The 16,153-nt window shown below is 38.0% G+C and overlaps 4 protein-coding genes across 4 annotated transcripts in view; 2 read left to right on the forward strand and 2 right to left on the reverse strand.

Moving 5' to 3' along the window:
• Nucleotides 1-899: 899 nt before the first annotated feature.
• Nucleotides 900-4,007, forward strand: LOC114752606 (fatty acid hydroperoxide lyase, chloroplastic-like). Its single transcript, XM_028941366.1, has 3 exons — nt 900-1,407; nt 2,570-2,951; nt 3,069-4,007. The coding sequence occupies exons 1-3, from the start codon at nt 961-963 to the stop codon at nt 3,710-3,712; spliced, it is 1,473 nt and encodes a 490-aa protein (XP_028797199.1). The 5' UTR covers nt 900-960; the 3' UTR covers nt 3,713-4,007.
• Nucleotides 4,008-4,384: 377 nt separating this feature from the next.
• Nucleotides 4,385-7,641, reverse strand: LOC114752595 (uncharacterized). Its single transcript, XM_028941359.1, has 3 exons — nt 7,119-7,641; nt 5,771-5,794; nt 4,385-5,080 (listed from the first exon to the last, which is right to left on the reverse strand). Exons 1-3 carry the CDS (start codon nt 7,327-7,329, stop codon nt 4,734-4,736), a joined length of 582 nt encoding a protein of 193 aa, XP_028797192.1. The 5' UTR covers nt 7,330-7,641; the 3' UTR covers nt 4,385-4,733.
• A 973-nt stretch (nt 7,642-8,614) lies between these two features.
• Nucleotides 8,615-12,298, reverse strand: LOC114752550 (cellulose synthase-like protein H1). Its single transcript, XM_028941291.1, has 9 exons — nt 11,901-12,298; nt 11,486-11,822; nt 11,175-11,300; nt 10,967-11,083; nt 10,648-10,860; nt 10,232-10,349; nt 9,884-10,074; nt 9,407-9,757; nt 8,615-9,321 (listed from the first exon to the last, which is right to left on the reverse strand). The coding sequence occupies exons 1-9, from the start codon at nt 12,149-12,151 to the stop codon at nt 8,758-8,760; spliced, it is 2,268 nt and encodes a 755-aa protein (XP_028797124.1). The 5' UTR covers nt 12,152-12,298; the 3' UTR covers nt 8,615-8,757.
• The window catches only part of LOC114752588 (protein usf-like), a 29,843-nt gene continuing 25,031 nt past the window's right edge, over nt 11,342-16,153 (forward strand). The window contains exon 1 of the mRNA XM_028941346.1: nt 11,342-11,346. The gene's annotated coding sequence lies outside the window, so the exon portion shown is untranslated. The remainder of the gene's footprint in view (nt 11,347-16,153) is intronic.

Consider the following 16,153-nt stretch of genomic DNA (forward strand, 5'->3'; position numbering starts at 1 on the left):
ATATAAGAATTTAATATATTTTGGTCCCTCATATTTGTTCATATTTTCGATAAAACAATCAGTGCAGTAGTTACATATATTAAATGTTAGTTATATCTACTACATATGATTAGTGAAAGTATTTTAGACAAGACAAAATCTATTTATTACAAATAACTAGTTAAACTAATTTTTTTAATCTAATCAAATTAGTCAACTAACTTTTATACTAGTATTAAAGACCAAAAGTAATAATACATATTTCTAATTAAAAAACAATCAAGAATGTAGATTACAAAATGAAAGATAAAATAAGGACTAACTGTAGTGGATACTGTTCATTACACAAGACGCAACGTTGTTCTTTTCCTTTGAACCTTAAAAAGCATTTTAAAAAATAATTTTATATAAATTGAGATAACTTTTTTTTTCCACATACTTATATCGTACATGCCATAAAATTATAAAAAAATTGGTAAAAAAATCTCTATTTAAAATTTTAATTAGTCAGAAAAATCTGAATTGTATAAATATAAGTAGGACACGGGAATGCAACATATCAGTTATTGGATAAATTTTGAACCATTTGTCAAGAGAGAGAGATGGCCGTGTTTTATTTTCTTGGGCTTTTTCTGGAGTTGGATCAAATCATTTACCGATGGGTCCATCGAGTTACTATTCGGGTTGTTGGCTCCTTCACAGCCCTACTTTCGGCGCTTCCAAATCACATGAGCACGTAGCATCTCGAATTTCCGTCTGAACACTGTCACATTTACTTTTAGAATCAGTTCGAAATTATACAAGAGACTGCCCCCACAACCTCGTTCCATTTTCGAACATCATCGAAATTTAGATTTACAAAATCAATCTTTTTTTTTTCCCTGTTAAATTGTTTTTTCTGGATAGAACTCCTGATTCCCCATATCGCATTCAACAATCTCATTCTCCCAAATTCCCAGACTCTACTTCCGACCCAATAACATGCCTTCCTTCCGCATGGGTATGTCCCCAGCCATGTCACTACCCCCGTCATCGCCGTCGGTGGTTGCTCCGTCGCCGCCCTCATCCATCGACTTGCCGGTGCGGCCCGTTCCCGGAAGTTATGGCTGGCCGCTGCTCGGCCCTTTCAGCGACCGTTTAGACTACTTCTGGTTCCAGAAGCCGGAAGCCTTCTTCAGGAAGCGGATCGAAAAGTACAAGAGCACCGTGTTCCGTACCAATGTCCCTCCCTCCTTCCCTTTCTTTACCAACGTCAACCCAAGCGTCGTCGCTTTGCTCGACTGCAAATCCTTCGCTCATCTCTTCGACGTGGACCTGATTGACAAGAAGAACGTCCTCATCGGAGATTTCATGCCCAGCGTCGCTTTCACCGGCAACATGAGGGTCGGCGTTTATCAGGACACTTCTGAGCCTCAACACCCCAGGTTCGTATCATCTTTCTTCCTCCACTGTCCCAATTTTTCGTTCCAAACTACAATTTTCCCTTTTTGGCATGCAACTCGCAGAATTTACTTCAGAGTTCAATCCATTAACTGATCATAAAGGCTTAAATTCCAACGATGTAAAATTTTCTAGTTTAGTAGGCATGATTACTGAAGAGTAAATCCATCACAGTACAGAGCGTGTAGTGCTGGCAAGGATCAGGGGAATCAAAGGAATTATCATGATGTGGAGCTTAGAATGCAGAAAAGGGCAAAATAGGCATAACACTTTGGCCCTAAGAACAGAACAGTAGTCGTTTCGTAAATCCAATGTAATTAATGGATATTTAATGGACGCAGGAAGCTAAACTTGGTACTGCAGAGGGTGAGTTCTAGTAAAGACACTGCTGTGATGGGTGACAACTGACAATAATATGAAATGGAAAGTAGTCACGTGTCAGGTCTGGACCATCGTGTTTGCTTGATGAGGACCACGAAAACAATGATACAAATTATCATCTCCCAGTCTAGCCTAGATTTTATTTTCACAACAAATAAAATTATTTTTTTGAAAAAAGGCCAATGATTTAAAATTTTTAATAAATGAACATCAGTTTAGCGTGTGTCTTACGGTCCACTCTTGTGGGAGCTCGACATTTCCCATTAGCGGAATGACGTGCTCGTAACTTCTGGGAAGTGGAGAAGTTGATAAATATTTGACGGTGATCAAAATTCAGAGAAATCTGGGGTTGTCGTGTGATGGGTAAATGAACTGTTGACCTCCTTGAAAAATTGATCCTACGCGGTTAAGTAAGGTAATTACTCCTCCGGTTTTTAATATAGGACCTAATTTTTGGATTGGTCTTAGTTTTAAATATAAAACCCATTTTTCATATTTATCAATTTTCTCTAAATTACCTCTATGGATACTCCCTCAACTATAATCAAGTAGAAGAAAGAGGAGGTATTAAGTGATTAGTGTTTTAGGAAAAATGTGTCACTTTTCTTATAATTAACTAACTTATTTAACTTTCTTAATCTAATCAAATTAATTAAATGGGTGTTATATTAAAGATCGGAGGAGTAGTATTTACGGACTAAGTTTTACTCCGCAGCCAGCCAATGATATGGTGCCACGTGTGATCTGTGTCTGAGGTGAATTCGTGCAGGTGAAGAAGTTCATCATGGATGTCCTGAAACGGAGCTCCGGCATATGGGCAACCGAACTGGCATCCAATCTTGACGTGATGTGGGATGACATTGAATCAACGGTCTCCAAATCCAGCTCCGCCGGTTACATCTTCCCACTTCAGCGGTGCCTCTTCGCTTTCCTCTGCAAAGTGCTCGCCGGCGCCGATGCTTCATGCGACCCCGATATCGCCAAGTCCGGTCACGCAATGCTCGACCGGTGGCTCGCCCTCCAGATCCTCCCCACCGTCCCTATCGGCGTTCTTCAACCTTTAGAAGAGATTTTCCTCCACTCTTTTGCCTATCCTTTCTTCCTTGTTAGCGGGGACTACAATAAACTCTACCAATTCATCAAAAAAGAAGGTAACTTCGCATCAAATATCCAGAACACCATTTTCAACTTGATTTCTGAGCCAAACGAAAGCATGCTTTGATTGATTGTCCTATGCTGATGGTGTGTTTATGGAACACGAGAAACAGGTAAAGAAGTGATCACAAGGGGTGAGACTGAGTTCGGGTTGAGTCAAGACGAAGTGATTCACAACTTGCTGTTCGTGCTGGGTTTCAATGCGTTTGGTGGGTTTTCGGTTTTCCTACCCGGTTTGATAGACACAATAGCAAGTGACGAAACCGGGTTAGAGGAGAAGCTGAGGACCGAAGCGAGGGAGAAGGGCGGGCCCACCCTGAGCCTCGACTCGGTCAAAGAGATGCATCTCATTCAATCCGTAGTGTACGAAACTCTCCGGCTAAACCCGCCCGTTCCGCTTCAATACGGCCGAGCCAGGAAGGATTTCCGGCTGTGCTCGCATGACTCGGCGTTTGAGATCAAGAAGGGCGAGCTGCTCTGTGGGTACCAGAAGCTGGTTATGCGGGACCCGGTTGTGTTCGATGACCCGGAGAGCTTCAGACCGGACCGGTTCACAGGAGGGGGCGTGCAGTTGTTAGACTACTTGTATTGGTCGAACGGGCCTCAATCCGGGTCGCCCAGCGAGTCCAACAAACAGTGTGCCGGTAAAGATGTGGTCACCCTCACTGCGTCCTTCATTGTGGCCCACATGTTTCGCAGATACGATTCCATAAAGGGGAATGCAACTTCAATCACGGCCGTCCAGAAGGCCAAATGATGAAGGGTCAGGATTTGTTGGTTTGGGGTTAGTGTGATGACGTCCGAGATGCTGATGGTCAAGAGATCAGGCGCTGGCTGCTTGTTCTCAATTATAGCGGTTACTGCGAATTTTACAAGCATATGTATTCTTTATAATGGTTGCATTGGCTATACTTGCAATATCAGATTATTATAAATGAGGTGAAATATCATTAAAGGCCTTTGATAGAAGGCATCCTTTTATGGAAAGACGGTTGCTCGAGCTCCAGCCCTGTATATTACCCGCTTAATAAGAAATAAAGTTTCTGAGTATTTCTTTTCCCTCTAAAAATGGACGAGTATAATGTAATACTCCTCCGGTCTTTAATATAAGGTCCAATTCTTGAGTTAGTTTTGATCCTAAATATAAGATTCATTCCTCATATTTATCAATTTTTTCTAAATTACCCCTATGGATACTCCTTCAACCATAATTAAATATAAGAGAAAGGAAGGGTATTAAGAAAGATAACTATGGTATTTTAGGAAAAATATATTACTTTTCTTATAATTAACTAACTTACCTAACTTCCTTAATCTAATCAAATTAGTTAAATTGATCTTATATTAAGGACAGGAAGAGTACATATTTGACAAGGGATTGAGTGATTAATACGAACGAGAGATTTGAGGCTTGGAAGACAAAATAATATTGCAGTTTCAAAACCAGCTTCAATTTCCTATTCTTGAATGAATGAGTACACGGTTATTTACTTATTTGAACCAGTAGCCAATAAAGGGGACTTCAGAAATAAAAAAGAAGTTATAATAACTTATAAGTATACTTACGACGTAGTACCCTTTCATCCCACCTTTTTAACAATTTCCAGCTCACAACATCCAGAGGAGCAGAAGTAACCGAAAAACATCAGCACAAGCTTCTCACACTTGACATTTACGAGGAGCTTGCTTGTATATGGAATCTATCAAGACTTGTAACTAATCTCGTAGCGGAAAAGCTAGTATGCAACAATCATTCCATTGAAGACCATGTAATGTTTCTAAGCAGTCTGTACTTTTCCCTGAGACTGGTCGTTAGACTTGGAGATCCCTTCTTTCCATCCCTTCTGACGAGCCCTCAGTTCCCACAACACTGTCAACTTCTTTTGTGCCGCTAATGCTGCCTCAGCTTTCTCCCTGGCATCCTCGCATGTCTCCATCCCTGAATTACACTTGTCTGCTTCTTTTTGATATTGAGATGTAATTTTCTTAGCCTCAAGCAGAGCCATGTCAGCACGTCGGTGACTTTCCAGAGCTTCAGTTTCTCGTAATTTTAGCTCTTCTGACAATAACTCCGCAAAGTTCTTTTCCGTGTCTCCACTCACCTCTGGATCATGCTTTGCACAATCTGAACATTTCCAATCACGCAAAAACAGGAAACAGTACTTGGTAAAGGGAGTTGGATCAAGAGAATACCAATAAAGCCAAAATGAGAAATGCTCGATCTTTTGTGTCAAATTTCAGGAGACTGTAATCAGTAAATTTCTAAAGTCTAAAATTTCTGTATATTATGTGCATTAGGACAAACTCACTGTGAAGCAATGTGTAATCTGAGCAAGTCTAATTCAACTTCTAAATGATACAGAAATCCTTGCTGGTCTGATACCTTCATTCCCCCCCCCCCCACATTAGATGATTTACGTCTCACAGAGAAACTTTTGGGTCAGTCGTTTAGCACCAAAATATTGTTTAGCTTGTTACATGAGTACCTGATTGACAGACAGAGCTACTGGGCTACAGGCACTGTGTGATCAACAAATGAAGCATGATTATTTGTAGCTATGTTTTAAAAGGAAAACCATCAGTAAAAATGGGAGATTTATGATCCTAAAAGATGGTCCAAGCCCAGCTGGAGAAGAACTAGCACACCATCTTACACCATAAAGTTAGAGGAACTATGTTACTTGTGCTCCTTCCATCATGCATGGGTGAGTCAAACAGAAAAGTTTCAACAGTACCGATTGAGTTGTTTATGCACATTGTACACTGTATCAGTTTGAGAAACTTAAGTGGAGTTTATAAAGGAAAAGAAACCAACCTCCAAATGAAGCATTGCTAAGCCCTGCACAATTAACAGACAACGAGAAAGAAATAAGTACAAGTTCAATTAGCAGCATTACAGCATACCACAACTTGCATTAATAGCCAAAAAAAAAAAAGGAAGCTATAATTTAAGGTGTCATTGATTTGCAATTATAATTATTGAGAAGCAACGAATCAGAAATGAAAATTGATAGGTCAGGGATTTTAGGTTAATATTTCAAAGTAATCACAATTGGGAAAGTAACTGGTTGGTAATCGTTTTGGACACAAAAATGTTTCTCGGCACTTCATTAAGTATTTTCTCTTTCATTAATATCATAGTTCTAAGCTATGCCAACCAGTCTCCTCAAACTATTCGCGTGAAGTATGAAACTTTGAACAGATCAAATCTCACTGAAAAAGGCCGTATTTTTCTGATCCGTATAACATAGAGAAGCGAGCAGTTAGCAAAGTCATCAGCATACTCTTCAAATACTAAATAGATTCTTCTGGATACAGCCTTACTTTTTGGCCCAAAAAAAAAAAAGACACCAGCCTTACACTCTTGCATGATGACACATGATTGAAACCGTTGCGCACTTGACAGCTTTTCGCTTAACTCATAAATTCTTTAAGTGCTGGATATTGCATATTCAAACGGGGATGTTAAATTACAGTGGCTACATTGCCGATTATGCATGACTAAGCTTGCAGAAGACAAGGGTACATATAACAGATTTTCCCCCACGATTACTCATACTCTGTCAAGGATTACATGACGGGACCCGTGGCGCAGTGGGGATGAGCATTAGGTTATCACTTAAAGAAGTGAGACAGACGGCATTAGACAGCATAAGTTTAAGCTAAAGAGAGGCACGATAGTTCGGAAGACCCAAAAATGATTATTTCAATTGTAGTCCCAAAGTGAAAGTTTAAACTGGTCGTGCAACTAGATCTGCCCAAGTCAAAGGAATCTCGATCAATTGAAGCACGCATCCAAATAAGGAGACTTTATGCCCATAATTATATAGAAGTCCCTTAACGCTAGATCTCATAAATTTTATTTTTTAACACTCCTGAATTCGATCAAAACAGCACAGAATTGAATTACCAATGTGTGCCCTAATGTATGACTGAGATCTTCAATCTGCCCCATGATGGTTTATCCAGCAGACAAGAAAGTTACGAGAGCATATACATAATCAGGAAACGTAACTTTATGTAAACTCAAACTGTCGAGAGATAGTTAACAAGGCTAGGATTCAAAATTAACTCCAGCAAGACACAGAACCCCATATCGACAAGAGATCTGACCAGATCCAGAACCAAGAAAGCAAGGATAATATACCATGGAATAAAATTACCTTGGGGTATGGAGAGGGCGGGTTCAGAGGAGCAATCGCAGACGCAGGGCGCACAAGTGGAAGAGGAGTGCTTCAGTGCAGCAACACCTTCCATGAAATGCCAGTACAGAGGAGGACCCAGAATGTAGCCGGCGATGCAAAGCGCCACCACCCCTAAACCCATCTTCAACAGAACTGGACTACAAGATACCCGTGATTGATTCATAGCCATCTATCTGATTCACACACTCCCCTCCTCTTTGAGATGGGAAAAAAATACAAAGAAGAAAATAATAGTTCGGAGTGTGAAAATTGAACTGAAATCGATGCTATTGCAGGGAGCCGCGTGCAGTTTTCACCACCCCAGAAGCTACTTGCCTCCCCTTCGTTTGCTTCCCCCACGATCTCCCTCAATTTATGTCCATCTCTGACTCTAGCCCACTAGTTAATCTATTATTTATTTATACGAAGAGAGACACGCAGTGGAATTGACCCCGTCTCCGACTTGGGTCTCACTTTCCAGCCAACAATTTCAATCTCTGTTACAAATGCAATTAATACGGTGACTTTTATATTTATCTCGTACGTCATAGTTCATCATGACTTCGTTGACTAAACTAATTGATAGGTAATTATCCGTAAATTTTATTCTATAATTTCCTGAGATTTATCAACAATTCATGATAAAAAAAAATTTGCGTAAATCAACAATGAAGGAAACAATTGTAATACTTTAAAAAGAAAAAAAAAATAAAGACAACTAATCTTGAATTCGCTGTTGACGTAGCGGTTTTTTTTAATAAATACTTTGCATTGGAACCTTTTTTCCAAATTCTACCCATATCTATGAGCATTTGAATATTAAGCTTTGGTATAGGTTAAAAATATGCGCTCTCATGAGTTTCTTTAGTAGCGACAAATGATTCAAGACAATGAGAGAGTAATAGCAGGAAAATGTCATCTTTTTAAACAGGTCTTATTATTCTTATTTATCGAACTCACAAGACCCACATTAGTTTCATGAGCTAAGCATATCAAGCATAGTGACGGTAGGAGAGAGATCACAGGAAAAGATCACACTTCCATAGAAAATATACTGCTAAGCTAGTTTGAATTTTATTTTTATTCTAAATATAAAATCTCAATCTATTTTGTCTCTTATATTTTCTATTTTTTTATAGTAATCCTTATAATAATAATAGTTTTAATTAATACACTTTATTAATAAAAATATTTTAATAAAGATAACATCTATTTATTATAAGTAACTAACTTAATTAATCTTTTTAATCTATTCAAATTAGTCAACTAATTTTTAATTACCAGGTAGTATATATCTATTGATTTGAATTAAAAGATGCAACATATTGCTGACCGAGAGACAATGTCATTTGTGTTAGTTTTGATTTTGGGACATAATGTTATGATTTTTTACCTTTTTCTAACTGGATGCTGAATCACACACACACACTCGTTGACGCAAACTTTGAAAAACAAAAATACGCATTGGGCAAATATTGCATGAATTTTCCCGAGTTATTTATAATACATTAAGAATTGTCTCCCCATCCCCCCGGGACACGTTCGGGTATAGTGATTTCAAAACACTTGATATGCAATGAGGAAGCAGGATAGAAGAGAACGTTAATGGAGCAGGACATCAAGTGATGGTGGCAATGCTAGTTCTAGAACAGTGCACGAAGAGAAAAGCCAGAACTGCTGACTTGAAAATCGTCGACATGGGAATCCCATATTGTGCCCTCCCAAACAGCCCTTTCAAGAAAGGCCACAAGCAAACCACCAAGTACACACTGCATAACGCCTCCCCAACCCCACTCCCACTCCCACCCCCGCTCCCGCTCTTCTCTGCTGCTGGACCCAGCCTCCATAATTTCATCACCAGACCACTGAGTTGAACCACTAACATAGTGGTTCCTGGAACAAACATTGCAGACTCGTCAAAGATGAATCTTCCAGCGTTTGTATCAGAACCAGAACAAGCTGGTGCCTCCTTCTGTGTTATATCAAACACTGTTTCAGAAGCCCTCAACATCTCAACTATAGCACTTAGAGAACCCACAAACCAAGGACCCAAGGCCATTATTCTTCTCATTCTCTGATTGTTCCACCATGCTCGGACTGATAACCCGATTGCCAAGTATTCTATTAGACTGTAGATGTTGTATATCACGAAAACTGACACAAAAATCCATAGCCAAGGTTCCTGAAAATTCCATATGAATCTCCTTAATTATTCCTTGAAATTGAGGGATACTGAAATGTTTGGTAGTTAGTGTTGAAAAACTGACCTTGGGTAAGAAAGTGGAGTTGGTTATCAGGCAATATGCAGGCAAAGCAGCATAGGTTGTTTCAGGGAAGGCATATAAGCCCCAGTGGATGAGCCATAGATAGGCCAGACACTGTCTGAAATGCAGCTCACCGAAGAGGAAGCCCAAATAGGGGCTTTGGGGACCCAACAAGACTCTAAGCAGGCCAGAAGCCCATCTCTTTTGTTGGATCATTGCGGATGTAAAACCTCCAGGGGCCCGGCCTATGAAAGCAATTGGGTCGGGCGTGCAACACTCTGACCTCCAACCTCTACTATGAATGCTCAATCCAAGTTGTTGATCCTCGGCCACTGATCCATATAGCCATCCAACCTAAACTTCCATATAATAATTTAATAAAAATAGTAATAAACCAAGATAGCGTATATGATTATGCCGAGATGGAAAGCTTCTTAAGTAGGCTAGCTTTGATGTGAAATTGATTGAATTGATGCTGACCTGTTCCCCCCAGGCTGCGCCATATTCATATTCACAACTAGAAACATAAATAGCAGCCTCCAAGCACGTAGAAGGAGAAATAATATTACTGCTACTAAAATGTGTCTTGTCTTTCCAGGCTTGAGCTGCTAGTTTAATAAATTCAGTCGAAGTTCCAAATTTTGGTTCCAGTTCCTCGTCTGACAATTCCTCTACAAAAGATGCCAAATGATAAGCATTATGAAGTTTCTTGGTTAGAAGCCTGTAGGGAACAAATAATTACGATCTTCTGCAAACCTGATGAAGATATATAGTGAATCTGTAAGTGGTGTGTGTGTGTGTGTGTGTGTACAAGAGTTCAAATCAGACCTTGATTTTCATGCGGAGTGTGATCAGGGTAACGCCCGTAAATAACTTTTCTTCTATGGAAGCATCCGCTTCCGCAGTAAAAGGGTCCCTGAAGGCCTGCATATCCAACTAATATGTACTGCACTTCACAAAACAAGAAACAATACAGGTCCACTTAAAATAACTTATAAGCAGTTTTTCAATTATGATTTATGAAATATAGGATAAATATGTGAGATAAGTTTTATCTTGGCTTACATGCTTATATGAAACGTGCTCATATAATTGCCAACCCAAAGGAGCCCTAAGCTTTCTATAAGCCTCTTCAGTTCTTAAACTTGCTCATTTTAACCGGCAATAGTGCATGCCTCTAAAAAGACAGAAATTAAGGGGGGTTTGTTTCTTTAATGAAAGAGTGCAGTTGAATTTAAACTCACCGAAGAAGCGGCAGCCCACTGGTTTCCAAAAGGATCATCTTTTAAGCCATCATCAAATTGCTGAAAACATTGGACAAATGCGACTTCTTTGTGGCCCTTGGGATCCAAGAATATGCACATGGCGTGCTGAACAATCTGTGGATTGTTCACCATCATGTCACAGTCTACGTTCAGCATGTAGGGAGCATTGCTTATCAACCCTGACACTCTCGTCTACACATTATAATAGTTTATCATCAGGAGAAACCCAAGTTTGAGGATGTTTTATAAGACAAAACAAAAAGGCCGAGGTATTAAAAGACCAAAGAAAAGATGTTACCAAAACATTCAAGGCACCAGCTTTGTGATGATGAGGATGCTGTGGTCTCTTCTCTCTTGATACGTAGATTAAGCTGGGCAATCCATCAGATTGGCCTTCCCTTCTCTCCCATATAACCTACCGATCGATTCATAAATTAAAATGGAAAGAGCAGAGAAAATGATTCATGTATATTAGATGCTTTACTCGATGATACAAGTTTAGATACTTTAATTATGGCTCCGTGATTTCTCCGCTCTGCGTTCATGAAAGCTGCATACTCTCCCTCAAACTTAATCTGCTCTGGTTTCCTGCTCACATCTTCAATTTTACGGCTTAGTTTTTCATACTCTTTCTGCAAAACCGAACACAAGAAACCATTATTCAATACTTTTCCAACACTTAATTGACTCAAATTATGGGATTGTTCAAGTACGATCGATCATCAGTAAGCAATTCTGTGCAATCATACAGAGAGAGTGATAGAGACCTGATGTTCACCGCCCTGTGTTTCTGTTTAACATCATTTTAGCACCCTACCTTCATTTGTAAAAAATCTTGTGTGAATTCTGGAGAGTGTTGCTGGCTATTGGCACCAGTGGGCTCATCAGAAAAGAACTTAAGAGGAGCCCTGAGTTGGACATTGTATTTCTTACAGAAAGGTACCCACAGCTTAGCAAATCGGGCGGCTTCGGCAAGTGCAAAGAATGTAACAGGGGAACACCCATCATCGGAAACGTAACAAGCTAGCTTGTGAGATGGGTAATCAAGTGCCAACAGAGACAACACTGTGTTCGCCGTGATGATGGGTGGCTCCAGCACTGGGTCCGCCGTTGTAGCCAACAGGTCCACCGCCGGCAGATCCTCCCTGGGTACGCTATTCACAGGAGAAGAACTTGACAAATAAGAAAACAAGAATCAGCTAAATGAAGTGAGCGAGCTAATCCATGTATACCGTTGAGAGAGGGAGTGGAGGAACGTATTGACGCGTGCAGGAGTCCATTTGGTGCTCAGGATAATAAACCAGGTGAAGGTGAACCATGATTCGCATAGGAAGGCGAGAAAGCAAGGGGGAGTGAAGTAGGTGGAGAAGGCGATAAGCCTGTGAGCAAGAAGCAAGAGAAGGAGAAGGAAGATGAAGCTATCCATAACTCTCTGAAACCTGCGTTTCAGCCAAATCTTTTCATACAGTTGGACGTCTTCCATTGAATCTTATTCTGCAATGGTTTCGCAAATCTTACAATTGTCGTATGCCCAAATGGGTATACTCGCAGCTCACTAATGGAGAGTAGACAGAAATCAGAGTAGTGAAATTTGCCAAATTTCAAGTTAAAATGGGGAAGTCTGGAAGACGCTTCGGTATCTAATTCCGGGTCGGAATTTGGTTACATGATAAGGCATAAAAGAGGTTTACTGTTTGCGAAATTTGAGGTAAATTGTGGTAGTATATTTTTAATTGTACCATTTATTTTATAGACATTGGAATATTTTATTCCTTCGTCAACTTTCTGTCACGCGTCTTTATCAATAAAAAAGCAGACAAATGTATTTAAGTATTCAAAGATAATACTCAGGCGATTACAATGTGCTATTGCCCGGAGAAAAAGACAGATAATAAGGAAAATAAAGCTTTCATCCATAGAATAAAAAGAATTGAATATCAATCCTCTTTTGAGTAATCCATTCCATCTTGAATGTTTTTGAATCAGCAGTAACTGTAACATTAAGAGAAGGTTTCAAAGTCTTAGTGATTAACAGAAGATAATAGCAGCCAGAGTTGATAATACAAGAACTTTTCTGGGACTCATTCACAAGGAATTCATTGGTGATTTCCAAATCATTAACACTTAGCTGTTTTAGAGGATCCGGTGTATCAAAATAGAATCTGACCACGATCCATGAATGAGTGTTTAGTGACAATCTTTTCAGTGATCCTAGATCTGATATTCAAAGTTAAGAGTCATAACGTGGCTCGTTGTCCCTTGAGGATCATCATCTTCTTGGAATAAAGATTCAAAATCAGTTTCTTTATCTTTAAAGAAAGGAAGAACATATTGTGTTTTTTTATCCTGAGTATCTTGTTCTTCGATGACAGATTCAATATTTTCATCTCCATTGATCATTAAAACAATCTGGAAGTGTTAGAAAAGGTTAGTCATTGACTATAAACCTCTCAATATTTTCCTCCAAGACGACAAATTCCTTTTATCAAAGCCGAGTTCACTTACAGTTCATCTTAGACATGCAAAAATCTTTTCCAAGTTTGATCTTAAAGCTGGTTTTTGGCAATTGGGTATCCACTCAGAAGATCAACCCACAAAGCATTACTATAGAAAGTATAGGTAATATCAACTAGAGCAACTTTAGCAGTGGGTGGAAATCCTTTTCTCCCATGGAGTGTAATAATAAGGTATACAGCACCTATATAGAGATGGGTATAACCTTGAGCTATCCATTCATTAATCAAAGGTTGAAGTATGTCAATAGTGACATAATGTTCAGAGGAAGAGGCAGGAAGACCACAGTTTTGGGGAGCTATCCTTATTGAAGAAATAAATGGAAAGAGATTCTACTGTGGATATGCAAGCAGACAATTCAAGGAGCTAGAAAAGCATTATCATGCTAACTACAAGGAGATCCTTGCTAACCAGATTCTACAGTTGAAAATCTTTTTGATGAAGAACCATTTGTCCTTCATACGTCTAAGCCTAGAAGGACAGACTACAAACCTACTATGGGTCCATGGTTCACTTTTGATGACCTTCCTCCAGAATAATAGAGAGACAGACTTCATGAATTTGACGCATGGATTGACTTGCAGCTTGCTAGGTATGATACAAATCTTGAGAGTCATCACTGGCATTAGTCTGGAGGATCCGTAGTCCTTTGTCAGGGATCTTTAAAGAAAGTGGTTGCTGTGCAATTCTTTTGAGAGTTTTGACAGCTGAGATCTGCTCTGTCCCCCACTGAGAAGTTTGGATAGCTTGCTGGTGTGATTAGACATATGAGGGATAAAATCCCTAAGATAATTAATAATCCCTAAAAATTGTTGAATAGTCCTTACCACCATACTAATCGTGTCACTAAAAACGTTAGAAGTCTGATCTCCACCCAAAGACCTCATGTCAAAGAAATTGTTCAGTCTACTAATTTAGAAAACTGTGGTCCTCCTACCTCTTCCTCTAAACAATATATCATTATTGACATACTTCAACATTTGATTAATGAATGGATAGCTTAAGGTTATACTGGGGGGCAATAAAATACACTTAAAAATTAAAACAGTCACAACCCAAAAAAAAGGACAAATTTTCAGAAAATTTCAATCATTAAAATCTCATTTCATAAATTGAATAAAATGACCATATTGCCTCTCTTTGAGGGCAAGAAAAAAAAAACAGCCTCGCCCGTCAGCAGGGGCTGCCACCAATGGCGGCTAGGCAATTTGCGACAGAGGTCAATAAATGCAGGCTTTGATCCCATCATTTTAGTTTCTAAAAAATATATAACCTCACCAAAATATATACTCCTCCGGTCTTAAATATAAGACCTTTAGTATAATGGTCTTATATTTAAGACCAGAGGAGTATAAAACTATTAAGTCGCTAAAATTTTTCAATAAAATAGCACAAAATAGTATAAAAGATAATTGCAAACTTTGACCATAACCATAGGTTAGGTATGAAGCACAATATAATAGCTACTGAGCATAACATATTAAGTTATTAACACTTATTAATTACTATAATTATAAAAGTTAGTTGATTAATTTGAGAAAATTAAGAAAATAAGTTAAGTTAGTTATTTGTAATAAATAGGTGTTATCTTTCCTCAAATATCCTTGCTAATCCAGTATATTGGCTAGAACTGTCATTATTAAAAGGATTACTTTAGAAAAAATGTATAAATATTAGAGATAAAGTAGATTAAGATCTTATATTTCTGACCAAAATAATCGTTAAAGGAAAATTTTTGCCAATAAGATATTTTCAATAAAATTTATTAAAAAGACATTTTTAAAAAAATAACGCAAATTTTTTTATAGATAACTAGTTTAAATAATTTTTTAGATTTTGATGAACTTGTAATAAAATTTTAAACCTATTGGTAAAAAGAGCAACTAATGGGGGGGTTGTGATATGGTCAATAGCTATTGGATTGAAAAATATCTTATTGACAAAAATTTTCCTTTAATATGTGTCATAATAAGGATAGTTCAAGAAAAAAAAAATATAAACTTAAAAGAAAAGGTATGTTAAAATTTTATGCTTAGTACTAGAGGGAATGCGTACAAATATCTTGGGATCACGGGACAGTGCCGCTTTCTAGCCAAAAAGACGAAGCAAATCTGAATATTTTAAATTTTCCTTCTCAGTGCTTCTTACCATGTCATTATATATATTTTTTTTCTTTGTTGTGTGAAAACGGTGTGATCATTTTATTAACTAGTCATTCTATCTAACATATGCAGCAAGTGTGCTTAGTCTTCGATTAGCAATAAGCATTTCCATGTAAATGTTGTGCGATCAATAGACTTAGGATTACATTATATATTTTCCGGGATTGGATCCAAGAACCAACTCTTTTTTCTGTCATTATTATGAACCTCATCAAATTTACATCATATCTACATATGACACAAATTTATTAGTTGAATTAGGAGTATTTACTATTTACATAAATGCAAATTTATAACTGACGAGATATTTAATACTATTAGCTAAAGTATACATCTGGTCCTTTAACTTTGTACAATGTTTCAATTTGATCCATTAACTTTAAAAAACATATATTTAGTCCTTTAACCCTAAAATCATTAGGTTTTAATGATGATTTTTGGTAACAATCATGGATGTTTTGAAAATTAAACTTAATATGTTAGTATTTAAGAATATTTTATCAACATTTAAGATTTTAATATTATCATTTTTTGGGAAAAAAATTTTAGAGTTAAAAAACTAATAATTTAATTTCTAGCCTGATTATTCAATTAAAAATCAGCTGATTCAATATATTAAATTTAAATTTATCAAAATTAATTTGATCTTTCAAAATCATAAATTCTTATTGTTTTCAGAATCATTGTTAATCCGAATTCCGAACGAATCCTTGGTTAAGACATTTTCTATTTAAACGACTCGCCATTTCCATCTCTTGATATCTTTTGGGGTTATGCCTAGAAGCTCCCACCCCCAGTGGCTGGCCATC

Source organism: Neltuma alba, unplaced genomic scaffold (assembly GCF_004799145.2).
Source record: "Neltuma alba isolate B1F8T4 unplaced genomic scaffold, ASM479914v2 tig00001164_pilon, whole genome shotgun sequence".
In the NCBI taxonomy this organism is placed as follows: domain Eukaryota; kingdom Viridiplantae; phylum Streptophyta; class Magnoliopsida; order Fabales; family Fabaceae; genus Neltuma; species Neltuma alba.

Coding starts and splice junctions, on each gene's coding strand:
- LOC114752606 (XM_028941366.1), top strand. CDS start 961: ATGCCTTCCTTCCGCATGGGTATGTCCCCAGCCATGTCACTACCCCCG. Junction 1,408..2,569: donor AGCCTCAACACCCCAGGTTC/GTATCATCTTTC, acceptor GAATTCGTGCAG/GTGAAGAAGTTCATCATGGA. Junction 2,952..3,068: donor CCAATTCATCAAAAAAGAAG/GTAACTTCGCAT, acceptor CACGAGAAACAG/GTAAAGAAGTGATCACAAGG.
- LOC114752550 (XM_028941291.1), bottom strand. CDS start 12,151: ATGGAAGACGTCCAACTGTATGAAAAGATTTGGCTGAAACGCAGGTTT. Junction 11,301..11,485: donor AAGATTTTTTACAAATGAAG/GTAGGGTGCTAA, acceptor TCGGTTTTGCAG/AAAGAGTATGAAAAACTAAG. Junction 10,861..10,966: donor CTGGTGCCTTGAATGTTTTG/GTAACATCTTTT, acceptor TATAATGTGTAG/ACGAGAGTGTCAGGGTTGAT.
- LOC114752595 (XM_028941359.1), bottom strand. CDS start 7,329: ATGGCTATGAATCAATCACGGGTATCTTGTAGTCCAGTTCTGTTGAAG. Junction 5,795..7,118: donor CGCCCTCTCCATACCCCAAG/GTAATTTTATTC, acceptor TTAATTGTGCAG/GGCTTAGCAATGCTTCATTT. Junction 5,081..5,770: donor TAGCAATGCTTCATTTGGAG/GTTGGTTTCTTT, acceptor GGAAATGTTCAG/ATTGTGCAAAGCATGATCCA.